At 52.5% G+C, this 26,782-nt stretch overlaps 2 protein-coding genes across 7 annotated transcripts in view; both read right to left on the reverse strand.

The window, feature by feature from the left end:
• The window catches only part of PLXNA1 (plexin A1), a 119,258-nt gene extending 118,010 nt beyond the window's left edge, over positions 1 to 1,248 (reverse strand). Inside the window, exon 1 of one of the 2 annotated variants that reach the window (XM_051627384.1) lies at positions 1,232 to 1,248. The gene's annotated coding sequence lies outside the window, so the exon portion shown is untranslated. Of the gene's footprint in view, positions 1 to 804; positions 879 to 1,231 lie in introns of those variants that run through there. The other variant, XM_051627382.1, reaches the window with a different exon arrangement.
• Positions 1,249 to 9,086: 7,838 nt separating this feature from the next.
• CHCHD6 (coiled-coil-helix-coiled-coil-helix domain containing 6) overlaps positions 9,087 to 26,782 on the reverse strand; it is a 127,986-nt gene continuing 110,290 nt past the window's right edge. For 3 of the 5 annotated variants that reach the window (XM_051627827.1, XM_051627831.1, XM_051627832.1), the window contains exon 9: positions 9,093 to 9,620. In XM_051627827.1, the coding sequence (XP_051483787.1) occupies positions 9,549 to 9,620 (72 nt within the window). In that variant the 3' untranslated portion in view covers positions 9,093 to 9,548. Of the gene's footprint in view, positions 9,621 to 26,782 lie in introns of all 5 variants that reach the window. The other 2 variants (XM_051627830.1, XM_051627828.1) reach the window with 2 other exon arrangements.

Below are 26,782 nucleotides of genomic sequence, written 5' to 3' on the forward strand. Positions count from 1 at the left end.
CAGCACGATGCGGGGATGGCAGCGACAATACGGGGCAGCGTGGAGGCAGGGATGACAGCGAGGGTGTGAACAAGGATACAAGGAAGCACGACACAGGGAGGGCAGCGAGAATGCAGGGATCCAAGGCAGGGCGGACACGGGGATCCGAGGCGACGACCCCGGGAAAGGCTGCGCCCCGCTCACCGCTCCAGCCGTGCCGGGCTCGGTCGGGCAGCGGAGCGGGAGGCTCCCCGCGGTGCGGCACCGGGGAACCGAACCCTGCCGAGAGTCGGGGCGGGCTGCAGGAGGCCGGGAGGCGGCCGGCCCCTGCGCGGCGCCGGGAAAGGCGACAGCCCCAGCCCGGGCACCGCCGCGGGACCGCCCGGCCCGGCCCCGGCAGCTCCGGGCAGGGAGGCGGCCCCCGCCTGGTCCAACCCGCACCTGCCCGGTCCCCGGCACCCCGCTGCAAAGCCCAGGCGGGGCACGGGAAGGATAACGAACAAGGCTCGGTCCCGACGGGTTTCCTTCTCCCCGCGGGAGGCGGTTCCCGCTGCCGCGCTCCCGGAGCCGCGGGGCGCAATGCGGGACAGCCCCGGGCGGCAGCAGCGCGGCCCCGGCCCAGCCCAGTCCTGCCGCCGCGGCCCCTCCGCACCCCCCAGCCGGCCGGCACTGCCCTGCCCGGGCCAGCCCCGCTTCGCCGCCGCCCCCTTGTCTTTTTGAGGGCAACTCAAGACAAATCCGCGCATTTTTAACGAACCGACCGAGCGGTCACATCAAGGCACGCGCCGCGCCCACCGAGGAAAGTTGCAAACCCGGTTTACTCACGGCTCCGGTCCCCGCTCGCCTCCGCCGTGCCAGCCATAACTGCATTCCACACCGAGCCGCCCGCCGCCGCTGCCGGCCCCGCCGCCGCCGCCCCCCCCTCCGCCGCCTCCCACCGCCCGGGGCTCCGCGCCCGCCTCGCTCGCGCCGCCGCCGCTGCCCCGCATGAATGGGACGGCGGCGCGGGGCCCCGACGGAACGCCGCCCGCCGCGCGCGCCCCCGCCGCCCCGCGCACGCGCACGCCCGCACCGGCTGCGTGAGGGGAGGCGGGGGGGGGGGGGGCCGGTCCCGCCGCCTCCAGGGGGCGCCCGAGGGCGGGAGGGCGGGGAGAGGTGGGCGGGGCCGCCCCGCCCGCCCGCCGCGCTTAAAGGGGCGATGCCGCCGCGGGGGTTTGGGGGGGACCCGCCCGAGGGGAGCGCTGGGACCCACCGGAGGGACGGGCAGGGATGAGGGTCCCCTCGGCCTTCCTCCTGTAGCCCACGGCAGCACCGCGTCTCCCGGGGGGGACGGGGACGGGACACTCAGCGTCCCTCTGCCAGCGCTGCATCCACTCCACCTGGACAGAAAAAAACAATTAAGACGTTACAGGAGGTGGGGAATAGTAAAAGCCACAGGAAAAAAAGAAAAATAAAGGTTAAGTGGGCGGCCGAGGTGATTATCTGTCTTTTTTTAAGCACACTGAGTGCCCACTACTTGTGTCACCCTCATTCCCCTACCCTTACAATTTTTCCCTTGCTTTTCATAGTGTCACTGAATGGTTTGGGTTGGAAGGGATCTCAAAGATCACCTAGTTCCAACCCCCTTCCCATGAGAACGGACACCTCCCACTAGACCACGTTGCTCCAAGCCCCATCCAATGTCTCCTTCAACACTTCCAGGGATGGGTCACCCACAACTTCTCTGGGCATCCTGTTCCAGTGTCTCACCACCCTCACAGTGAAGAATTTGTTCCTAATGTCTAATCTAAATGTACCCTCTTTCAGTTGAAAACCTTTCCTCCTCATCCTATCATTCCATACTGTTGTAAAAAGCCCCTCCCCAGCTTTCCTGAAGCCCCTTCAGGCACTGGAAGGTGCTCTAAGATCTCCCTGGAGCCTTCTCTTCTCCAGGCTGAACAGCCCCAACTCTCCCAGCCTGTCTCCATAGCAGAGCTGCTCCATCCCAAGGATCATCTTCATGGCCTCCTCTAGACTAACACTTCCCTTTCCAAAGCAGTAGTGCCCCCCTGCCTGCCCCCAGCACAGCCCACCCTATGCAAGGAGCCCTGCTATTTTGTGTAGGCCCTACAGAAATGCTCCATCATCTTCCAGTTGGGAAGGGACCTTTGTAGAGGCCAACAAAAATAAATACAGAGTTTATAATCAGAATCTGCTACTGATCTAATTCATGACTTTGAGGATGGAAACAGCAAAGAGCATCTCTATCCAGACCATTAAGGAGGGACATGACATTGGAGTTGGGGTGGTGGAAGGTGTGTGCTCCCCTTGTGTGGGCACATGTGCCCAGGACTCCCCTGCTGGCATGTGTGTCTCTGCCCAGGCCAGGATGTGGGCACAGACACAGCTCCTTGCCCCGGGATGATGGGGGAACTGACTCCTGAAGCCATGGGGACCAGGAAGCCGCCCTCAGCAAGAGCAGACGGAGGACACTGCAGGGTCTTTGGGAGAGGACAAGGGAGGAGAGCCAGGGGCTTTTGGTGAACATCATGCACCAGAATGGAGAAGGGGCCCTTGGGGACCACAGCAAGGGTAGGAAGGAGGATGGAGTGGAAAACAGGCGATTTGGCTGAGTGCAACAGCAGAAATGCCCTTTCCTTCCAGCCCTCAATGCCTGCAGCTCCTCAACGCTCACACCTTGTCCCAAAGCCCACCTGAAGGCAAAGCTGACATCCCTGTGACTTGGACAGCAGGTCCCTTCCAACACAAACAGGGTTTTCTCCTCCTTTCCCCCCACATCCTGCCCTCCCCAGGGTCCCTCTCCTGGAGGAGCCAAGAACAGGCATATTCCCCTGGGACACAGCATCAGGGCCTGCTCTTCTCTCAGCTCTTGTTTGTGCACAGACACACATGGGGCCCAGACTTAAAAGCTTCCCAGACAGAAGAGGATAAACGGGTGAGCTCTGCCGGCAGGGAAGTGGCTGGAGTTTGAATCACTTCCCTCAGACTGAAAGCAACGCTTCTCTTCCCCCTCCCCCTTTTTTTTTTTTTGTTTTGTTTTCCTTCCTCCAAGAGACTAAATTTAGTTAATTGCTTTCACATTAAAAACTTGTCAGGTATTTGCATCCAAAGAGGCTGCTGCTTGGGTCTCTCAGGGAACTTACAGAGACAGCAAAACCTCATAAACCTATAAAAAAGAAGGGAGAGATATTCAGGCAATCTCCACCCACCACTTTTGAACCCACTCTCTCCCGGGTCAGGTGCAGGACACCTGGGTCCCACAGCTAACACCTCCTGCTGAGAATGCAAGAGGAGAGGGATGAATTCTTCCTCCCCAATGAAAGACCAACAAATGCAGCAGCACTGACCCCGGGGCCACTGTGGTCATTCTTGTGTCCCCTGGCTCATCTCCAGTGGGAAGGAAACCAGAGCAATTTATTTTCCTGAAAGATGGATTGACACCATCCACCCAGTGATGACGGGAACCAAGGTGGTGGAACTGAGCAGTGTAGTAGTCCCATCAGTGAGAGCATCACCAGCTCCTTCCTGAGCTACCAAAGAGGGTCCAGCCTCGAGAAAGGGGAATGAAAAAGACTGCAAGAAAACCCAAATATCCTTCATGCCAGGATCCCAGTGCAGAGCCAGGAACGCATCCCGAGTTTGTGTGGCGTGGGAAGCAGCCCCAGGCTCACAGTGGCCCACAGAGCTTATGGCTGTTCCAATGGCTGATCCAGCACCGTGCCCAGCGGGCACTGGGACACGCTTGTCACTCACATGGCTTCTGCCCGGGTCTGGGCACCTCACCCCTGCAGAGAGACCCTCGTTATCTCAGGAAGATTGGCCTTTTATCTTGCCTCCCATGGGAGTTTTAATTACTCTCTTCATTCCCTGTGCATCCTCACCCCCCTTCCCCAACAAACCCCGCGGGCTGACAGCCTGGCTGTGCCCCGAGGACAGCCGGGTTGAGTGGCACCTCAAAGGCTCCATGCTCAGCAGGGTGCTGGGAGGAAGGGCTGGAGGCAGAAGATGGCTCTGGTAGCAGCTGGACCCAAAGCCCACTGGTGAGGAGTTTGCCTGGTTCCTTCTGGTCGGGCTGAAAGCTGACTCAGCACCTCTTAACCACAACTTTATCCAGAATTACATTGGGAGGAAACCTATTCCCAGTGTGTCTTTTGCATTTTCCTTACATTACCAAAGAGACCAAGGGGCACTTTGTTCTCTAAAAGCAGCCTGAAAACTACTTTGTAAAAAAATAAATGAATTAGGAGAAGATTAGGTCAATTTGGAGGGCTTGAAGAGATGAGGAGGCTCTTCTGCTCAGCTCACTGGGGTAACCCAGTCTGAGTGAGCACCTAAAAATAATCAGCTAAATGCAGGGGGTTTTAACTGTTTGCAATTTTTGCCTGCTAAACATTTCTGCTAAAAGGCAGACTCCTGCATGGTGTACCCAGGGGGCACATGCCACGTCCCTTGGTTATCACCCACAGATCATCACAAGACAGACCCCACCCACAGAACCTGCAACCATGGTTGCAAACCCCCTGTGCTGAAGAGCAACCACCAGGATGAGATAAACCCAGTGGCCTCAGCCCAGAGGCCTTCGGGGCTGCAAAATCTGACTGCCCCAGAGAACAACCTCTAAACCAAGTGTGGGTCTTGGGAGACCTCCCCACCCAAACTACAGCTTAGTTCTGCCTAGGGCACCCTCCAAAAGGGCAGAAGCTCCCGGAGGAGATCGGCTTGGCCCAGATGCCTGCAATGTTTGGGTTTGGTTTTTTTTTTCTTCCTTCCATCCTCACAGACATCTTTGCTAATCAAGACCTGGAAACAGAAAGGCTGGGCAGACCGGCTGCGGAGGCTGCGCTGGGTCCAACCAGAGGGTTTGTCAAAGTTTTCCAGGAGGCGTCAGCAGCTCTTTAAGCTTCTTGACAGCCAGGATAACAAACTGTGTCTGCGGAGCTCTGGGGATCCAGGGTGAAATTAAAACTGGTAATGAATGGAGCCATTTTTCAGGGGAGCGCAGCTGCAGAGGCAAGCGGGGCTGGCGGGCAAAAGGCACTGAGAAGGCACATGGGGAAGGGACCTGGGGTGGCACTGGGGCTGTCACCAGGAGAGTGTGCACTGCTCCTCTCCCCATTCTGCCTGAGAAGAGCAATTTGCTGGTTGCCAGCATGTTTTTTTATCCTGCTGCTACAGATACCCTGAGGATCAGCAAGGTCCAGAGGGCATTGCTTGTGAGCAGCTCCTTCCTCCACCTAACCATGCTTGTGTTCCTCAAAATGGGCAATTTTCTGTTAGAGGTCTTGGTGGGCAGGATGTACCACTGTTAATTACAACAAGAAGCTGCCCTGAAGCTCGGGTTGGGAAGGAAGAGGTCTGTGGGCAAAGCAGGTTGTCTTGAAGGGGTTTGGGAGGAGATGTCTGGGAGCATCCTTTTTTCCCAGCCTGTCACACTGGCAGCCACACACCCTTTGATTTGGGAAGAGGTTTAGTAGGATGGGGGCTGGGGGATATGGGAGATGCTCTGGGGGACCTGCCAGGTCTGTAACAGGAGTGCCAGGCATTGATGTCAGCCCATGGGACCCAGGGAAGGACACCTGGTACCATGTGAGAGGACGGATGCCCAGCAGGACAGCTCACTGTGCTGTTCTCAAGGCTGATCTCCATTTCCCGACACACTTACCTGCCCCAGCAACTGAGTATCCACCAACTGACCAGCCACACACACAGCCCAGTCCTTCCCAGGTGGGCAGGGAGGTCCTGCAGAGAGCGCCGGGCTGTACCTGCACCGGGTGAGCTCCTTCCCAGCTCCTTCATCCCTCAGCCCTGTGACTCACAACAGTGCTTAATTAGCAGGAAGCCTGATGCAGACACCTGTCAGCTCCTCCGAGACAACCAGCATTTCACGTTAGCTGCCCCGGGGCTGTTGGGCAGGAACAGCTCTCTCTCTATATTGATATTCCTTCATCTCAGCCTGTTTTCCAAGCCATCAAACTGCCACCTCAACCCTCCCAGGACCGGCAGTGCCAGGGAGCTAGGCCTCATATCTGTCAGCTCCTGGACTCCCATCCCACCTTTGCAGCCACTCAGCAGGGCTGGAACTGCTTTGTGCTTCCCCCCAGCAGCCCCAGGGCTCCCCACCAAGGACATCAGGCAGCTCCTGGTGAGCCCAACCCGATGTCCCCACACAGTGTGCACCAAACACAGACTCCAAGTCAGGGTAACTTTGAAGGTAGGAAACAAAGCCACTTTCCAACACCCCAGTTCCACAGAATCCCTGAGATGCAGACGTCTGCCACCCTCCCAGCATTGCAGATGTGGCATCAAGGCCCTGGCTGTGGCATGTGGACATCCCCCACCCCTCACCAGGAGACACAGTGGAGGCTTCACAGCTGCTTTGATTTGTTGCAGGGACATCACCAGCATGTTCAGTGCCAGTGGCATTTTGTGACACATCCATGAGGGCCCAGGGCAGGGTCCTGCAGCAGCTCAGCTGGGGGAGGGGGGGCTGAGGGTCGTGGCCAGTCTTGCAGAGACAGGAAAAGGCAGGACAGATTGACCCAATGGTTCTAATCAAGGTATAAAGAGATCCCCTAATTGCAAAAGGTGTTAACTCTGAAAGCTAATGTTTGAGGGCTACTGAATAGCAACTTGGGGTCAGGGCTCACCACCTTGGCTGGCCTGTCACCAGCTGGAACCAGGCAACACATCCGTCCTGGGGAAATAGCATGTCCTTTGGAGCCTCTCTCCACCCACCCCCACCCCAGCACACCATATTGCTGGTTACTCCCCCCTGCCCCATAGCCTCCCTCGCCAGGGCCAGCTGAGGACCCTTTTCATGTAGCACATTCACCTCCCCTCTCACCATCAGGATGACATCTACCATTGCCAGCTTCCCAAAGGCTTTCTGCCAGCAGGAGAGATGCTGAGCTCAGTGTGCCCTGGGGAGGAGAGGGGGTTGTGGTGGTCTAAGAGCATCCTTCCTCCATTTCATGCTTGGGGAGAAGACAGAAAATGACACAGTTAAGACCCAATGATGCATCAGCCAGGCTAAACCCCAGGCCCCTGTCCTCCCCCATTGCCACTTGTCAAGAGGTGTTTTGCATTAGGAAAAGGGTTGTGGGGCAGCACATTCATATCTGTCCTAGTTGCCAGGATCCCTTCCTGGGCCAGCTGCTTCCCCCACGACTCACGTGAGTGGAAAGATCAACACCAAATCCTTTGGTGGCTCAGAAATTCATCTCCATCACATGGAACAAGTGGGCAGCCACGAGACACTAAGGAGTCCCTTCCCTTTCTCCAGTGCCCATGTAAAATTAAAACGGACAAGGAAGAAGCTGCTGTAAATAATGCATTTGTGGTGCACTACATGGCTTCAGAAGCACATATTCATTGCCTAGTCTTATTTAAAGAAACCCAGCCCTGCCTGCGTCATTAAAAATGCATCCTGGTTTCAGCTTCATCCCATCTACACTCACCACTGTGAAGCAGGTGGCTCGGTGGCTGTTTCATGCCTTCCCACTCTCAGCTGGTCCCGGGCAGCCCCACGCTGGTACGAGCAGGGTCCTCTGGGTCACATGAAAAATTCACAGGTTTGGCATCAGACGTTTCCCAGCCCCGCTCCTCCCTCGCACCTGGGCCTGAGGAGCTCCAGGCTGCCGCTGCCTCCCAGACCCCAGCAGCATCCTCTGAGCTAATCAAGGATGCTAACGAGAACTGCCAAGCCCCAGCCTGGCCACAACATCAATCCCACCACTTTCCCATCCCGCTGCCTTCTCCATGCTCCCTCCGGCTGGTCTTGCTGCTCCCCTGCACATCCCCCTGCACCTCCCCAGCCACACCCTGCTGTGCTGCAGGGTTCCCTGGCCCTTGGCTGGGGGTTAACAGCAGGTGGGAGCTGAGCCTGCAGGGAAGCAGCTTCTCTACAGTATCCTCCTGCCTCGCCAGGGACAAGGAGTGAGGTCCCTTAGGACCTGCAGGCTGCAGCTTCGTGTCTGTTCTTCGTTTTCATTCCAAGGATGCAGTGGCCAAGGCTGGTGCCTTGCACAGCTCCTGGAAGGCACTGGAGGGGACTAAATTTGCTCTTTGTGCTCTGGAAATGGTGGATGGAGGTGAGGAGGAGAGGTTGGACCCAAGGCTGGGGGTGAGGAACGTCCAGTGCCTGGCAGATATCCACCATGTGCCATTCCACAACCAGGCAGACACAAGACCAAATGCCACCTTGACAGGGCAACACTTCAAATAACAGGCTGAAGCAATGGCAGCTCATTAATGATGCAGATCCACTATTTGCAGGCTGGGTGGTAGGAGCAGAGGTGGCAAGGGGGACAGTCACAAGAAGCTCTGTGCCCAGGACAGGTGCTTCTGGGACATGCAATGCCCAGGAACAACCCTTGTAGCACTTTGCTGAAGAAGAAGGGCAGCTTCAACAACCCTGATCAGTGAGACCACCTACCCTGGGCACCACTGAGGGGGGGAAGCATAGATGAACACATCAAGGTGTCCAGCAGCCAGCCCTGCCACAGCAGAGACTCTGCAGGGAGACAGGGGGGCAGAACCCAGGAATTTTCCAGTCCCAGCCAGTGCTCTCCCTCCTTATCCAGTCCATGACTGATGTACCTGCATCCACTGCTGCGAGAGAGACAGGAGCCCCAGAGTGCTCACACCCCAACCAAAGGCAGAGCCATCAACCCACACTCAGCCCATCTCTGCCTGTTGGAGGGAGCACGTGGCTGACAACAAGTGCAGATGAGAGCACAGCAAAGCCTGGATCAGGGGCAGTACTCACAGTTCATAGTATTTACCTTTGCTTGCTGCTCACTCCCTGCTCCTCCCTGGGAAGCACTGAGCCACCAGCCCACTGGAGGGAAACCACGGGGTGGGATAAGCTGGCATCACCACCTGAACACACAGACACCACCCACACCCCCACAGATACAGCCTGTGCCCACCCAGGCACCCGCCTGGATCCTCTGCATCCCCCAGCAGAGGAGAATCCTCCAGAGACAGTGCAAGAAAACCTGGAAGATAACACATGCCTACGACATTAGCAATTAAGGAACATTAATTATAATAATAATAATTATCACAAAATAGCATTTTTATGGCACAATATTATGCTGAAGGATTTACAACATACTGAATCATGAAGTTCGTAATTAAAGTTATTTTAGTTTCCAATTTCCCTTTAATTCTATTCCAATAAAAGATATGACAAATATACCTTAAAAAAAACCCATAGAAACCACTACTTAAGACAATTTCCCTATACAAAGATGTTATATTGCAGCACAGAGATTCCCCTGAGGAGCATCACAAACCTCAGCAAGGCAGAAATGTCCAGTGAAACACTAAGCTCCCACAAGCCTCATCCCAGGCCAGCAGGACATTTGCAGACTTCGATGCATCCACAGCCAAGAGCTTTAGCATCCTGGCCACAAGCCCACCTGAAATGGTTTTGTAAGTCACTTTGTTCTTCTGCTGGTGGGACAGGAGGAACTGGAGAGCCTGGTATCCACAAGGCAGTTCCCCAGGAGGAGGTGAGCTGGGTTCATCCCTCACGCTGCTGCTGGAAAGTCCTGGAGTCACCCCTATGGGTGTAACGTGCTGCCTGGATGGAAGGGGGGACATGTCACTCCAGCTCTGGCTTCTAGTCCATGCACCTGTAACAGCAGGTAGGAGAGAGAGAGAGAAAAAAAAAAAACACCCAAATCCTAGCCTGCCCAGCTACGAGCTACTTGGAGACTTCCTTTTTCCACCCCCTCTCCATTATTTTTTTTTTCCATGAGACAATGTTGACTGACTAAAGGGTTTTTATGGATTAAAAAAACCAGCCTGCAATGGGTTTGATGATAGTTCACCACCACAGTAAGAAAGGAAAACAAATAAACAAGGAAATTCTTTAGACATTGTCAAAGATCTATGTCTTGGAAGATACATTCCCATTGTAAAAAGATGTTTCCGATTCATTTTGTGAATAAACTCTGTAATATCAAAAAAGCTAAAACCAGAATACAAAGGTTGATACCTACTCCAGCAGCCCCTCTGACCACCACCTACCTTGCCATACAGGAAATGTGAGTGACAGGTGTATCACCCTGCTATGGAGCAAGGCACATGCTGCAATCTCAGATTCTTCCCCCAAACAAACAAGTGCAGCCTCCACTTTGCCAGAGCTGCACCCTAACCCAGCCAGACCCAGGCAGGCAGCCAGGCTCACACTGGCCCAGCCATCCCCACCCTGATGCCTTCCTGCACTGGGAGATGTGGGGCCACCTTCAGCAGATGTGAGACCCCTCACCCAGGAGCTGGGCCCCACTCGCACTGCTGACACCAAACGACACAGGAGGATGGGAGGGAAGAGGAGGAGCTGATGGGGCTGAGAAGTCATTTGCCTCCAGAGCCCCTCCCAATAACGTCCCATGGACTGGGCCACCACCACAGGGTGCAAGCAGCTGCAGTTTTGTCACACCCATACCTTGAGAGTCAGCATGGATCCAGCTTCACACTGCTGTCCCACGGTGGCAACAGTCATTTGATCTGAAAGCCAGAGAATGTGCCCCACCCCGTGCCCACAACGTGGTCCCTGCTCACTGCCTTCAAGGAGCCTCCTCCACCTGACCCTGTGGGGCTGTGGTCTAACGCACTCATCACAGTGATGGAGCAGCCACAGGGCAAGGCTGGCAGTCCTCTCCCCTCCCCAGCTTACCCTTAGCTCTGCCCCTGCCCAAACCATGCTGTGCAGCCAACCACCTCCATGGCCAGGCTGCAGACCTGCTCCCCCAGGAACCCCCCATGACTTAACTTCTCTGTAATTAATTGAAGTGCTTCTGGGCATCACGCTGCCTCATGGGACCTCCTGAGCACAACTTACCCACCTCGCTGTGGGCACAGAGAACATTATGACCCAGTCTGGGAGATGATGGATCTTGGCTCCCTGACAGCCCATAACTGATGGCTGGTCCAGGAGGCAGCAGGGGCAGCGCCAGTTCCCAGAAAAGCTGCAGGAGATCTTGGCACCCACATTCCCAGACAGACAGGGACCCAGTTTCAGCTGGGAGGGAGCTGGGAATCCCCCAAATGCAGAGCAGGGCCAGTGGGATGTGTGCTGAAGGGTGGGGTCTTTAACTAAGAGGCACCCATATTACCAGCAAGGCCTTTAATTGATTCTGGGAGAGTGATTTCTAAATTAGATCCTGACGCGTGCGCCGCAATCAATAAATGCATTAAGCAGAAGGAGCCTGGAAGCCCTTCAGTCATGCTGCTCCACACCCTCCAGCCCACTCTGTACCCTGCTGGGGCTGCAGGGACCCCCCCCCCATGAGCAGCAGGGCCAGGCACTGCAGCAGCTGGGAATGTGCCCCCATGGAGCATCCCTTCCACCCCAAAACACTGACTCCGTCACAGGTTGGTGTCACGGTTTGGTGGCAGAGACAGAAATGATCCTCCCTCTGCTGCACCAGGCTGGTGCTTCCACTGCAACCCTGAGCTCCTCCTCTTACCCTGCTCCCTATCTCCTCGCTGCTTCTTCCAAACTTACTTGATCTGGAAAACCAAGAGCAAGGCAGAGCAATCCTTTCCATAAGAACATGCTAGAAATCCCAAAAATCTTGGCTGCCCACCTGTTTTAGGGTGACAGATTTAGGAAAGAGTTTACTTGGGAAGGGGTTCAGTAATTTGAAGAAAGATCCTGAAAGTTCCTACTCTCTGTGTATGCTTCCCTGGCACATCTCTGCTGCCTGAAGGGAGAGCTGGGAGCTGGAAGAACAAAAGCAAATTCAAACACTTCAGCTTATTTATATATAAAAAAAAGTTTACAAAATGATGAGTGAAAGACAGCTAATGATGCATCATATGGTTAGTGCCAAGGAAAATGCTCTAAATTAAAGTCCTCAAATAGGAAAAGAATCAACATTAAATAAGACAGTTGATGTATGTTATTTAAATGTCACTTCATTATTAAAAGTGTATATTTTTTGAGGTTTAATAACCATGTAATTGAGGCATCTTTTCTATAGTTAAACTTTGGCAAATATGTTTTTCATAATTAGCTGGTATTTATTTAACATGCAGTAACCATCCCATTAAATTTAATGATTTCAATTAATAGGTACGGAAGGGCCTTTTTTAATGTTAATATGTATTCTTAAAGACTTTTCCCAACGCAGTGCCATGAGGAAGCTTGGCTGCCTGGGGGTGACCAGGGAGGGCAAGAGCCCGAGCTGACCCACAGGGCTTTGCTGGGACCCCATTGCAGGCACAGGGACCCCCGGGGAGGGGGTACTGTGAGCCCCCTGGCCACATGGGTGCACTCAGGGTGCGTGAGGAGGGGGATGCCAGGAAGCACACTCCATGGGGACCCCAGCCCATCCATGCTGGGCGTCTCCTCGCCCCACCAGCCCCATCCCTGGGTACAAGGAGCAAGGCTGAAGGGAAATTTTGACAAGACAGGGAAGCAGGAGGGACTCAGCCTAATGCAGCCACAGCTGAGCCTTGTAGCTCACGTTAGCAAACAGCTCAGGGTAAATTAACTCCTTTAACAAACCATCCAGTACAGAGTTATTAACGGCTTCTAATAAAGCCCAGCACGACGCTGTGAGCGCTGCAGTCACTGGGGTCCAGGCTGTGAAACCCCAGTTAGTGAGGAAACCTCCATCACACAGGTATGCAGCACCACCCTAGCCCCTTCCCAGACCCTCCCACCCCCAGGGGCTCCCCCCACTCCCCCAGCTCTGGCAGGATCCTTCCAGATGCCTCAGCCCCATCCTTCTGGCCCCTGCTCTCCCCCTAGACCTCACCCACATGCTAGAGGACTTTGAATTACCTGAAGGCAGAAGTACCTGAGGAACTGAGCAGAGAAAAGGGCACATTTTCCCTTGTAGCAAACAAGGAAGCACTCTCTGGAACTTGGACCAAACCCCTTGGAAAGCAATTACTGCTCACACAAAGCAGTGCACTAGAAGCAAATTGCCTCTCAGTTCCAACAAAGGTGCTGGAGTGCAGAGCCACAGCAGTTGGCCCCAGGGCAGGCTGCAAGCAATGTGCTCCCCCAGGGACCCCAGAAGGCCAATGGCCAAGGCCAGCAGCCAGCATGTCCCACTGGCCTGCCCCACATGCAGCTGGGTGGACCCCAGTGCCCACCCACCCATTCCTGAAGCTGTCCCACCTGGGACCTGCTGGCTGCAGACACCAGGTTAGATCATGTGCTCCTGTCTTACAAACTGCTGAGATGACACTGGAAGGGCTCCTTGCAGCTAGGGAACCCTGGGGAGATGGTTTCTCTATTTTTCCTGTTGTCTTGAGCCAGGATGTGGCTCAGTAGACACTAAGTCCTTGAAAGCAAAGGATTATACGTTGGGTTTGTACCTCTAGCCAGGCTGGCCAAGGTTAACAGTGACTTGGTTGACCACAGGACAAAGATCAACCTCTAGCAGAGCCCCTTAAAAATACCCAGCACACAGCCCTGGGGCTTTCCTTCCACCAAGGACTTCTCCCTGCCTCTTCCAGCCCTTTCCATTGCAGCATGACAGGGGCTGCAGGGCAGCCACCATTTCACCACCTCAGTGTCCTTGGCACCTCCTTCCCCAGTGAAAACCCTCTGAGGCCATTTGCAGGGGGTGGCTGAAAGGCACCAAGGCTGGAGCAGATTGAGGCAGCATATGACTCCATGCACACCCCGGGCCCTGTTGTGAGGTGCCAGCAGCACTGCCAGCCTCTGCTGGGCAGTGCCCAGCTGCCTGTGCTCACCTGCCCTGTGTGCAGCAAGACAGCAGAGACAGTGAACCTCACGTAATTGTGGCTTGGTGTCACGGTTTGACACGGGGGTATTTAAGGGACCCCATCAGCTGCTCTGACAAGGCCACCATGAGCTGCTGCAGCCACCTGCTTCCCTTGCCCAGGCACCCCAGTGTCCGTGGGGATGCACCAGTGATTTCTGGGGTTGGGGTCTGGGTGGGAGGACTCCCATTCTGCCGCCCTCCTACCCGCGGCTCGGCTGGGGTAGCACGGCAGGGACGAGGAGCGGAGCCGGTGGGGCTATTTAGTGCCTCAAGCCGGGCACAGGTGCCCGATGGCAAAGCTGCCAACCTTCCAGCCATAAATTACCTGCGGGGCTGCCGGGGACCGTGCGGGAGGGGAGGCAGCAGCGCCGTGAGGCCCCGCTCAGGGAATTAACCTCGTTAGCACCTGAACAGGAGACGTGCCCGGGTGTGCGGCACAGGGTGGCTGCTCCTGCACCGGGACTCGCTCCTCCGGCACCACCGCCTGCTCCTGCGCTCCATCCCTCCCTCCCCGGTGCCCTCCTCTCTGTGCAGCTCCCCTACCCCTTTCCCACCCATACTCCATTTCCTTCCTTTCCCCTTGTAGCCCTTGTTTTCTCCTGCCTCCTTTCTTCCTGCCTTCTCTCCTGCATCCTTTCTTCCCACCTCTCCCACCAGCAGCCAGCTCCAGAAACGTTTTTATGGCACGGCTCCCATTCCCAAAGGAAGGGTGAGGCTGGTCCCTGCCCCCCAAACTCAGTGCCCAGCGGGTGCCCAAGAACCCCTGCAGTGGGACAGGCACTGGAACGTGGGCATCCCGTGTCACAGTCTCAGCCACCAGATTTCTGGGAAAGCAGGTAAAACTGAGACATGTCAAAACACCTCTGGAGCCCAGGGCTGCACTGCTATGCCCCAGCCCTTGGGGACACCAGGCTCATGGGGCAAGGGCAGAGCACAGGCAGGGCAGCCCAGCAATGCTGTGCAGGGATGTGTCACCCCCAGTGTGACACCCCCGAAGCGAGTAAACGCCGCCCCTCACACAGCAGATGGCAAATCCTACAGCAGGGAGGGGAAGGGGGGTGCCCATCCGCACCCCCAGCTATCACCTTAACTCTGCACCTTCCTTGTCAGGGCTGGAAGCCAGCACTGGGCTCCCAGGCTCTCTCCTCCACCACCCTCCCTCCCTGGCTTCAGACATCCCCACGGACACCCCCCAAAGCCAGGACCAACCTCCTGACCCGGGTCCTCTGCACCCAAGTTCAGGCAGCCCCTGCTCCAGGAGGAAGCATCAAGCTGGAAAAAAAGAAAAGGAAAAAAAAAAAAAAAGGACCTTGATTTTAAAGATAATAATAATTCTTAAATAAATAAATAAATAAATAGCCCAAGCACAAGCCTGCTTTTAAATTCAAATGTGCAATATGGCCCAGAGCCCCGGAGCCAGAAGGAAACTACAGATTTGGGCAAGGAAACAGGGAATATTTCATTTCAGCTCAGTCCAAGCAGTCATGATTTACACAGCAGCGAGGGAGGTGGGGAAAGCTCTGCTCCCCGGGGACTCTGCAGCTCCGGCAGTCCTCTCCCTGCCCCCCACTGCCAGGATGCTATCCCTGCCCCAAAAAAGTTTCTCCGGGCTCTCGCATGCCACATCAGCTCCTCCTTATGTCCTGCCAGCTCTGCTTCGGGGCCATGGCTGTGCCAGGGCAGGGGGTACTACCTGGGGCTCCTGTTCAATCCTCCTGTTTAATCCCATGGGCACAGCACTCTCCTGCCTCACCAGGACCCGCTACCCTCCAGCCCAAGCGGGGCACAGAGCCACACAGAATGGCACAAGCAGGAGTGTAGCAGCCAGACCCTGCTCTTGGCTCTTTGGGACCACAGAAATGCCAATGGCCACAGCAGCTGCCATCCAGCTCAGCCTGGGTCTTGGCACGGCCGCTCTGTCCCGCCAGAGAGGCTCCTGCCACTGCCAGGGGGGTTGCAGCCCCCACCCTGCCCAGGGCGAGGGATGTTCTCCTGAACTCCAGGGCACTGCCCAGCCAACAGCAGCGGCCAGTTCCTGCCCTTGGGCTGCTTGGTTAATGTACCTGTCCCGGGAGCCCAGAGTTGTAACTGGGATTTGCAGAATCATCCAATAGAATCACAAAATCATTTTTGTTGGAAAAGACCTTTAAGACCATTGAGTCCAACCATTAACCCAGCCCTGCAGGTCCACCTCTAAACTATGTCCCTCAGCACCATATCCACATTTCTTCCAAATACCTCCAGGGATGGTGACTTCACCACTTCTCCGGGCAGCCTGTTCCTGACAGCTCCTTCAGCAATTTGATTTTTCCTAATATCCAATCTAATCCTTCACCACCACCCCCCCTCCCGCTCCTCCCCCAGCACAACTTGACGCTGTTTCCTCTGGCTCTATCTCTTGGGAGAAGATTCACAGCCCCTGCGGGTCCCAGTGACACCAGTTTGGACAAGCCTCAGCCCCAACCCCACAGCTGGGCTTTTACCCAGCGGGGAGGCAGCGCCTGGGCCATCCGGGGGGCTCACAGCGATGCACCTCGGCTGTCGGCAGGCACAGACCCCGCCGAGGGCAGAGCCCGGGAGGACCCCCCGGGGCTGCCGGAGCTCCTGCGGCCCCCGAGCCGAGAGGGAAGCGGCGACAGCGCGGAGCGACAGCGCGGAGCGACAGCGCGGAGCGACAGCGCGGAGCGACAGCGCGGAGCGACAGCGCGGAGCGACAGCGCGGAGCGACAGTGCCACCTTGTGCTCCTGCCAGGAGGGAGCCCGGCCCCGCGGCTGCGGGTGGGCTCCAGCGGGCAGGGGGGGCAGCCGGGGCTGCAGGGGGGTGGGTGTTCCACACCCCTCGGTGGGAGGGGGAGATGGGGATCCCGGACAGGGGACCTTGTGTCGAGGGAAGTGACAGCGAGCCTGGAGCAGGGTGAAAAGCAGAATAAATCCCCGCTCCTGTTTTTGGCACGGCCAGCTGGTGGGTTAAGCCCCGGCAGCCCCACATCTACACCAGGGTGCAAGGACAAGGTGGGAAGAGGCGTGAAGTGGTGGCTGTGCCCACGGGTGCGTCCCAAATGCAGGAGCTGCAGGACCCTGTGCCCAAAAGCTGGACACCCCAACGTGTACACATCGCCCCAACAGGCACGGGCCACGCCGCTTCACACAGGGCTGTCCCTTAGAAGAAACTCCTTGGCCCTGCACAGGGAGGTTCAGGGCTGCTGCTTGGTCACGATGGCTGCTGGTGGGGCTGAGGAGAGGAGCCCTCCCTGAAAGCATCGGGTACAGTCCAGCTTCCCCTAAAAACACGGGCACAACACAGCACAGCATCACCTCCGTGCCAAAGCAGCAGAGTCCGGGTGCCAGCCTGACTCCTGGGATCCCTGGAGGGACATGGGAGGTGCTGGGGACAGCTTTTCACCCTGTCACCCTGCACACGGCTGCCAGGGCACCGTGACCCTGGGACAGAGGAGCTAACATCCTCCCCCCAAGTCCCGAGGAACACCTGGATGCTCCAGCAGGAGTGCAGAAAGCAAGGGAGGGGGGGACCAACAGCAGGGTGGGGGGGAAATCTGCTTCACGAATTACCGTTAGTACCAAATGTCCCTTCTTATCAAGACTGGACGGGTATTCAATTTTCTCTTCAAACGCCTGCCTTCTGAAATGGTAATAGAATTTCAAATCGAGGGGAAAAAGGGAGGGGAAAAACTGAATATGCAAGGATTAACAATGAGAAAGAGAGACAAAGGAAGAAATTATACCAAAAATATAGTCAGAGCCTTCGCAGGAATTAATTAAATACAAATATAAAGAGAAAATTAACAGTCTCATGCTTAGGAGGGGGGAGAAAAGGGATATTTTCTGAGTTTAATTAACCTTTTTTTGCCAAGAACAATGAAGAGGAAGGGGGAAGGGAGGGAGGAGAGAGCAAAGACTCCTAATTGTTTTGCCTTGCAAGAGATAATTACAGAAGCCGTCAGGGTCGGGGTCTGCCCACGCGGGTGTGGGGTTCATGGGTCTGACTCGTGCACGTGCCAGGATTGTGTGCTCACAGTAACTCGTTTGCTGGTCCTAATCGGTAGGTAGATCAGGAGGAGCAAAAGGCAAAGCTGGGAAGAGCTGTGCTCCCCCAGAGGCCAGGGAGCTTGAGGCATGTGAGGAGGGGACGTCATCTCCCAGTGGCACCATGGGAAGGGGGAGAGCGCTGGGCATCGGTGGGAGGTGGCTGGTGGCCACAGCGGCCAGCAGGACTGCAAGATGATGACCTCAGTCTCCACGCTCCCATGTAGTATTTGCAGGTTTGGTATCTGTGGAGCTTGGAGGCACTAGTTACAGGGCAACAGCTGTGGGGTTGGATGGGGCTTTGGAGCAGCTGGATGCCAAATTAATGGTCTTTGTCACCACTGTCCCCTCCTGAGGAAAGCAGGGGAGCCAGGCAGTGACAACAGGATGACAAGCCACAGGACAAGGAAAAGAAAGGCCATGTCAAGGCTAACAAAAGGTCCTGTCTGCGAAGTCCTTACTGCCCTTGTGCTTTGTCCTGGCACCTTTCTGCTTTCCTGCTGCCCATACAGGAGCTGTTTGGCCATAATGTGGACTGCAAAAGAGGGGAAGGGGACAAAGCAAGACCTGGAGAGCAGGAGCTTGGGCAACTTTGGCAGCAGGCCATTGTCATGCTCCATGATATGGAGTGGCACAGTGCTCCCTCTGAGCTGTGCACACTGCTGGACACCCAGCTGACACCTGCAAGCATCTGTGGCAACCCATGTAACACCAGTGACCAGGAGCAATGGAGATCAGCCAGTCAATGTCCCACAGGCCAGTTGGATAAGAGGTGATGAACAGCACTGTCCTCCTCTGTGTGCCTTCCCCTACATCCTGTAAACACTTTGGTGCCATGAGGTTATGAGCAGGACCTGGCTCCCTCTAGCCCCCAGTTGGGTGAACAGATACTTCCTAAGGATTCATCACACCTAACTTCCTTGAGAACATGGAGATGTTCTCCATCCCTACACCTTGAGCCCCTACACCCCCCCTCTCCCTCCAAATCCCACCTCACTGCAATTATACCATCACCCATCACATACATGCTGAGGTGGGTGATAGAGAAGCCCAGGTCCACACTCCTGGATGAGGCTGCAGGCAGCAGCACTGGCTTTCCAGGCAGGATCAGCTGAGCCGAAGCCCAGTTACCACCGGGTGACAGAGGGACAAATTAATCCTTCCCAGGCAGGAGGGTCCTAAAAGGCATTAGGTGAAGACCTGGAACACTGCAGGTGTCTGGCCCTGCCAGCACAGCACCACCCAGGAGGACACACACACGAGCAACAAATTACCTGGGAATAAGGATGGAGTGATTAATAAGTTAAAACCAACACCAACAAATGCTTATTTAACAAACATGGCTCCTTATCTGTCCAGGAATAGATTGCAAAATTATTCAAGAGTCTTCAGTGTAAATTATTCTTGGTATAAGGATTGTTTAAATTGCAAGCTGGGAATATTACTGTGAAGTGTACAAGGTATGTGGTAAATTATGTAACCAATTTATGTAATTTATAAATTGAGTTACATAAATTAGCTACACAAGGTACAGCATGAATGTCAAATTGTATACTCAATTGTCACAATAATAGCTCAGCATCAGATTAGCTTGAGGATTAATCCAGACAGTACAAAGTCTGGATGTTACAAATAAATAAATATAAACATCAAACTGTATCCTAACAGCTCAAACTAGAAAGTTATTTGCATTAATAAAGTGCAACCACTCAATTACTTGTTGGGGGGGAATAATGAGGCAGAGACAGCAGAATCAGTTTGCTTTTCAGTTTGCACAGACATCTCCAGCATCAGGACTCTGCAAAGTGATCTGGGAAGGACAGAAACTACCTGAGCCTTCTCCAGAAGACCATGCCTCACTCCTGAGGTAAGGAACGTCTCCATTAACAATAAGGGGTGACAAACCCACTGATGACCTTGCAGTGAAGAAGTTTAGACAGAAGGCAACATCACACTAATTAACCCACTGTATGCAGGGCCGTGAGTATGGAAAAGTGTGTGAATTTATTGCACAGCTCTGAGACTCACCTGCCATTACTCACTGACCCGAATTTTCTGGACTTGGAACATTCTTAGGAAACCAGAACCAAGGCTGTTAATTTTCCTCAAGTAAACAGTCAAAGGTACATTTCTGACCACACCTTTTCCATGAGCACACTTCCCCTCCCCTCCCACAAACAACTCAGCCCCCAGGTTCAGAATGGGCAAGACAGCCCTGGGCCAGGCACAGCCTTTTTGGACATACAGACACCATGAGATGAAAGGTGTTTCTCTTCCAGTCTTCAGGTAGAGCTTTGGTGTACCTTGAAAACCTGGAAAGAGTTTCAGGGAAGATATGTGGGGATTTGGAGCCACAAGAGGAAATATTACAGGCTGGTTTATAAATTACTTAACCTAAAATCTAAGGCTTGATGGAAATAACTGCTTAGGACCAGACCAAGCTAGGAGAACCAGGAGCTCTCCCCAGGGAGCCGTGCTCACAAGGTGGCCCAGCAGGCCCTTGGAGTGGTAGCAGGGCTGAGCCACCTTTCATACTTTTTACTTCACTGTCCACATTCTCAATGGATGCTAAAGGCTTCTGAGTTTCAGAACTTTTTACCTTACCTTTTACCTCATTAGAATCAAATTTTCTTTCAAGTTGAGAATGGCAGAATCCTGCTCTCCTGAGAACAGCTGTGATTATATTGTCATCTACTTGCACAGGAGTGCTGCGAGGTCTGCAGCAGTGTTAGAGCATCAACTTCCAGTCCCAGGGATGACTAGAAAGTGATAAAAAGCACAATTCTCTTGAGTACAAATTATCAAAACCTCCCTGTTAATGTGTCCTTGGTTTTCCCACAGAGCTGCCTGAGTTTGGACCTCCTAAGCAATCCCACAAGGTAAGACCTGGCAGGCAGTGACCAAGTTCATGGTCAGAATGATGATATGATACAATTGCCTTAAACTTAGAGCATGCACATGGGGTTCATTTTTCCAGGCAATTCCTTGCACTGTAGAATGGAGATTTTTACCCAGCAGAACCACACTTGGAAATATCTGACCCATCAGGCACAAAGGACTTGCTTTCTCCTGATGCCACACTTACATACTGTCACCCTGACATCAGATTCAGATAACCTGCACACACCTAACCCCATTCATTGGCTGAAAATAGCCTTGAATAAAAATACTTGAGTTTACATCAGCAACAAGAAATGCAGGGCCACCTTCAGGCTCCAAAGAGGACATCTGTTTTGTACTCTGAGGAGCTGAAGAACCAGACCCTGCTGTCTGAAGGTGCTTCCAAGAAGATTATCAGCTTAGACTCTGAAGTAAAATTTCTCTTCTTCTCTTCTGTCTGGCCACAGACTAAACTGCAACCCTTTCCTTCAGACAGCACCGTTCATTTTTCCTGGCAACAGGCAGGTCAGGCCAACCAGCAGCAGGGTGGAACCAACAGCTGGCACTGAGGTTTCATGGCTGGGTGTCGTTAGGATGTCAGGGAAAGCAGCCATGAGGTATATTAAATATATGACTGTGGATATTCTATTTTCTAAACTGCCCTCCAGCCTGGGAACATATATCTTCATGGTACCAGAAGGCACTGTATAAAATAATTAGAATGAAGTCTTGGAATAAACGGAGGAGCATTTTCTCTTTTTGTAACCTCTTTAACTTCAAGACCCCACAGCACTACACAAGCACCTGACTAATGTTTGGGACAGGCCTAGCACACAGGTCAATCTACTGGTCTCAGTTCAGTTTTGACAGCCCTGTCTGCCTTCCCACTGCAGAGCCCCAAGACGTGGGCACAGAGCCCTGCTTGGGAGCAGGCACAAACCTCACAGCAAAAGGTGGCTCCACACACCTGCAACACACGTGGATGGCAGGCTCAGCCCTCGTGGCCATCACACCAGTACAGGGCTGATGCATTTAACCCAATTAATTGCAATCCAAGGAAGTTATCATTGCTGGCAACAGTGCACTGGAAGGTAATGAGTAGAGGAAAGAAGTCCCAACACAAAGGCTTGCAAAAGAAAAATAAGTAAATAAGGATTAAAGGGACTATGAAAGCTGTTCCATTGAAGCAGCCCATAAAGGGCAATTTCTCTGCTTTTTGTAAGCTTTTATTTTGGCTGATATGATTTAAGCTTAATCCTGAACTGGCATTTCCCCTCCATCTCGTTAAGAGCCACAAAGCTTCACTGCAGTCACCAGCCAGACTTTTTCAGCAGTTGAAAGGCTACTGAAGGAAAAGTAAAGAATTAATTTTTAAAAAGCCATGCTTGCACACAGCTTTATCAAATGGCAAAAATTCAAATCTCTCCCTTGGTTCAGCTGCTCGGAAAGGGAACGCACGGCAGCACTGGCAGAGTTCCTGTTTACTTGTTTTATGATGGTTGTAACGAGGAACCCATTAAATTAATAGCCATGCTTTATTTTTAATGGTATGTTTAGCTAATCCTGACTTGCAGTCACACTCCCCATTCATAGAAAATAAAAATCAAACTCACGGTGAGGATGGACTTCATTACCAGGAGAATGGCTACAGAGGGATGTTTCAGAGGTTGTAGGAGGGAAAAACTAACACCCTTCTCATTCCTTCTGAGGGAACATCAGTCCTGTCCCTCAGCCGGTGCCCACAACACAAATCAGCTCGGGCAGTTCAAGGACTAAATAATACAAAACTGGTCTAAAGCCACAAAAAAACCCAGTAATTGCCAGGCAGACCCATTCCAACTCCACTAACACCTAAGCACAAGGTCCTGAGAAACAGAAAACCTCCCATCCTGCCCCTGGGAGAAAGCAACACCTTGGCTGGCTCAGTGGTCAGAAGCTGAAAGCTGGTGATATTTTCCTTACCTGTGAGGTAGGAGTACATACCCAGATTAATGATGCAACCAGGTCAAAAAGAGCCACCTTAACTCTGAGATGGATCTTGAGAACAGCAGCCTTCAATCTGCCTGTTCAGCAACCAGTTACCCTGGAGAGCTCAAGCACCTCTGCCCCATACTCAAGGAGATGCCCACCCAGAGACCCAAGGAGAGCACACACAGAACAGCTGGAGTGTGCACACCTGGGCACAGAGTGATTTCAGCCAAATCACCCACCAACGCAGATGAGCACTGACCAAGAGTGAGCACACACAGGGACAGTTGCAAAAGGATCTCACAGGACTAGGGACAAGCAGATCGAGTGCCCTCACCAGGTCCACCTCCCACTGCTGTGCAGTGGCTGGGCACTGCATCCCCACAAGGGCAACAGGCTGAGAGACTCCTAGCACACAGCAGCTGCCTCAGAGCAGGTACAACTCAAGGAAAACAAGCTCATTTTATCAGAGAAAATACAGGTAAAGACCAAATGCAGAGAAACCAAGAGAACTCTGAGTTTCCAGCATGATGCTCATGAAGCTACTAACCATGGAAAGCCTGAAGGTGCTCTCCTACAGCTGTGGGTCATCTCCCAGTTTGCAGTCTGAGTGACTCAATAATCTTTCCTGGTCCTAAACAGCGAAAGTAATATTTATTTACTTTTTAATTCTGTAGAGAAGGAAATAGGAAGTGTATAGGACTGAACTACATGCACCAGTTTGCCATAAATGTTAGCAGTGGACAGGAATGAAGACAACTTACCCTGCAGCTGTCAATGCTATATTAACTCAGTATCCAAAAAGGTTTTTGAAATTAAAGCTTTAAGGGATCCATAAAAAGGTGAACAGATCCTAATTCTTCAAAAAGAGCCACAAGAGACAAAGGGCTTTGTTTAGGCTCATGCTAATTAGCAAACCTCCTCCAAAAATTTCAGAAATTATATTTATTTCTAAACAAACTTTCTGAAAATAAAGGAGGATGCAAAGTAGGAATCAAAATGAAACTCCAGGTCCCCACTGCCCTTTCTCCTACACTCCCTGGGATAGAGCAAGTCTTCCACACAACAGCTCCCACAGACAACAATACAGAAACCAGACAAGTAGTATCTCGTAGCACATCCCACAAACGAAATGGCTGGACCAAGCACACGTTGCTCCACTGACTACCAGCAGGAAGAATGTCTCATTGAGGCCACCTGCAAGGAGAAACCAGCTTCAGGAGCAGTTGGTTACACACCCCAAAGGGAGTAGTTGATTTCATCTTTAACTTGAGAAAAAAAGTTTGTTTGTAGCTCTCCCTAGGAAGACACAAAAGGAAAGTTCTCTGCCATGTGCTGACCTCTGTACAAGTCTGAAAAGAGCATGTGTCATTAAATCCAAGATACACTTTTGACACAGAGTCCTCCTGAGACCAGTGGCTGCTCCACTTGCTCCCTCTGGCTTTGCCTGAGGCTGCACAACTACCTCTCTGCCAGCATAATTACACACCAGAGCAGAGATGGAGGGGCTTCATTACTTGCCCTGAACAACCTCAGCACAAAAATAACTACTGGTCCAGGCTAATCACTTCAGACGGCATCACCCTTCACTCTCCCAAGGGATCAACCCAGGAGAACTGGAGAAATGATGAAAAAACAAGACATGTACCAAAAGCAGAGTTATAAGGCTGACAGACAAGGAGGGCAGGAGAGTCAGTTCAGGAATATCACACCCATCTTCTCCAAGGATTAAAAAAAAATAATAAATAGAGAGAATGGGAGCAGGTGTGGGTCTACAACCCCACAGGACTCTGAACGGCCCTTCAGGCTCCTGTAAGCTTCAAAAAATAGCCAAGTCCTTGTACCTATACTGCTTCTAGCCCCAAAAGACCAAGTCACCAGGCAAAGAGAAGAATGTTGTCCTAAGATGTGTACAAGACTGGCAACGAAACGTTTTAGGGATTCAGACAAACAATTTAGTGACAAGCTGCAGACAAACACTTTTAACCAGTTTGGAAATAAAAAATAACAACAACTTGAATGACAAATTGAAAAACTCGGCTTGGAAAAGGAGCACACAGCATGAGATCACAGGATTCAGTAGACTATAAAATAAGAATTGAGACTTACTCTTCTCCCCCTACAGCTACATAAAACCCTCCTACACAGATTATAGACACGCTTGGCAATTGCCTTCCTCCTCCAGTCTCTCCCGTTATGGAGAAGGCAGAGTTGGTAGAAGCCTGAATGCAGAGAGGATATTAGATAAAGCATCTTGCAAAGCCAAGTGTAAAATATTAACAACAGGAGGCAATGGGTTGTGTTTTTATGCAAGATCACAAATTTGGTGCTTAGAAAGCCTGAGATGTTCTTGCACACTGGAATCTCGAAGCGCTTGTTGAAATGTTTCATTTTAAAAGCTACTGAAGCCTACTGGAAAATTTCTATCACTTCTGTTATTTGCTGCATCTTCTCTAACTCCACTGGCTTTGTTCGTTTTCCTTCCTGCAACTCTAAGCAATTATGCATGAATAAAAAGGTTGTTCCTTCCATTCATCTGGCCAGTTTTAAAACAATTCATACTCATAAAGCCGGTGCTCTGCAAGCCTGTATTTTCACATGAAATTACCGCAATTGTGCACATTGCATCCGAATTACCGGATGCATTTGTACACACAATTACCCAATTTGCACACAGAACTGCAATAACCGGGCAGGCAAAATGGACACGCAGCTGTTCAGCTGAATGGAGCACTGTGCCTGAACTGCATCTGGCATTGGGCAGGTTTGGTTCCAGTAGGTGAAACAGGTCACAAAGAGAGCTCCTTTGTGTCCAGCACAAGCAGCACAGACAGCAGCGTGGCTGGCTGCCCCCACCCTACCTCAAACTTGCCGTTGGAGGAAACTGCCTCCAATTTAGCCTCTACAATAGATTCAAAACTTGTTTATCCTGCTGTCCTAGTTGCCCATTAATGCCAACTGTGATGGTAGCCATGTGATAAGGACGTCTATTCAACACTGGACACCAGGCTCCAGGAATAATGATCTCTGCCACTTTGGAGAGTAATTGACACCTGCTGACACAATCTTGCATGAAAAAAAATCATGCTCCAAATATCCAACAAGCATTCAAGGAGAAATGTAAGGAGAAGGAGCTTAAGAGATGATGCAGGGCTTCTTTCTTCTTCACCAGGGCCTCAGCAGTATAGGAGCAGCAAAGATGAGGGGGTTGGGGGGAGAGAAAATATTGACTCAAGAAGCTGTGTTACCTGTATATTTTTTAGTTGGATGGCAGCTGAGGCTTTGAAAACTGTCCTTCATCTTGAGCAATTCCCTATCAACCTGTCTGCTCATCATACTTTTTTCCCCAGGCCCATGTACCGGAGCGGATGATTAAGGCAACAGCAGCAACAAACTGCTCCCAGGCACAAGGGACTGCCTGAAAGGCAGATGGGACCATGATCCCCACACACACCATCACCAATAAGTCTGTAGACATTCATCACAGAGTAAGCTAAAAGCAAACTCAACATGGTAGGACAGAGGAGTTTCCCACTTCAAGGTTACATGATGAACTAATTTCTGTCCTCAGAGACCACCAGAGACTGAGAGTTAGGCAAGCTAGTACTGAAGAGAGATGACACACAAGAGGTATATTTACAGCGAACAATCAAGCATTCCCTCATCTGGAGGTACTGGATGGCCTTAGAGTGCAACTTCGTCCTTGTTGGGCTGCAAAACAACCACAGTGCACCTGGCCAACATTAGCTGGAGATGTTACATTTATGATTTTGTGGTTGATTTTTTTCCCCTACCCTCTATCAATTGAGTTCACTGTCTGAACGATCACATCTGCTTATGTTCCACAGACACCTGCATATCTTGAGATGACAGCAACTCCCTGAATGCTGTAATCAGTTATTTCTCAACAGAGGAATTGCCAATTTGGTAAATAAAGCTCATTATAAAAGAACATGGAAATGTATTACAGTTGCCTAACAGAGAAAATTGTCCAGTGCCACCAGATAATCAGCCCTGGCATCATAGTTCCCCCCAGTTTAGAGCAGCTGAAATTATGACATGCAAATTACTCATGCCAAGACAACACTGGATAGGGACAAGAGGAAAATGAAGAAGAGACAAAATAGGTACTTTTCCCTTCAGACCAGCAAAAA

This window comes from Apus apus, chromosome 9 (assembly GCF_020740795.1).
Source record: "Apus apus isolate bApuApu2 chromosome 9, bApuApu2.pri.cur, whole genome shotgun sequence".
In the NCBI taxonomy this organism is placed as follows: domain Eukaryota; kingdom Metazoa; phylum Chordata; class Aves; order Apodiformes; family Apodidae; genus Apus; species Apus apus.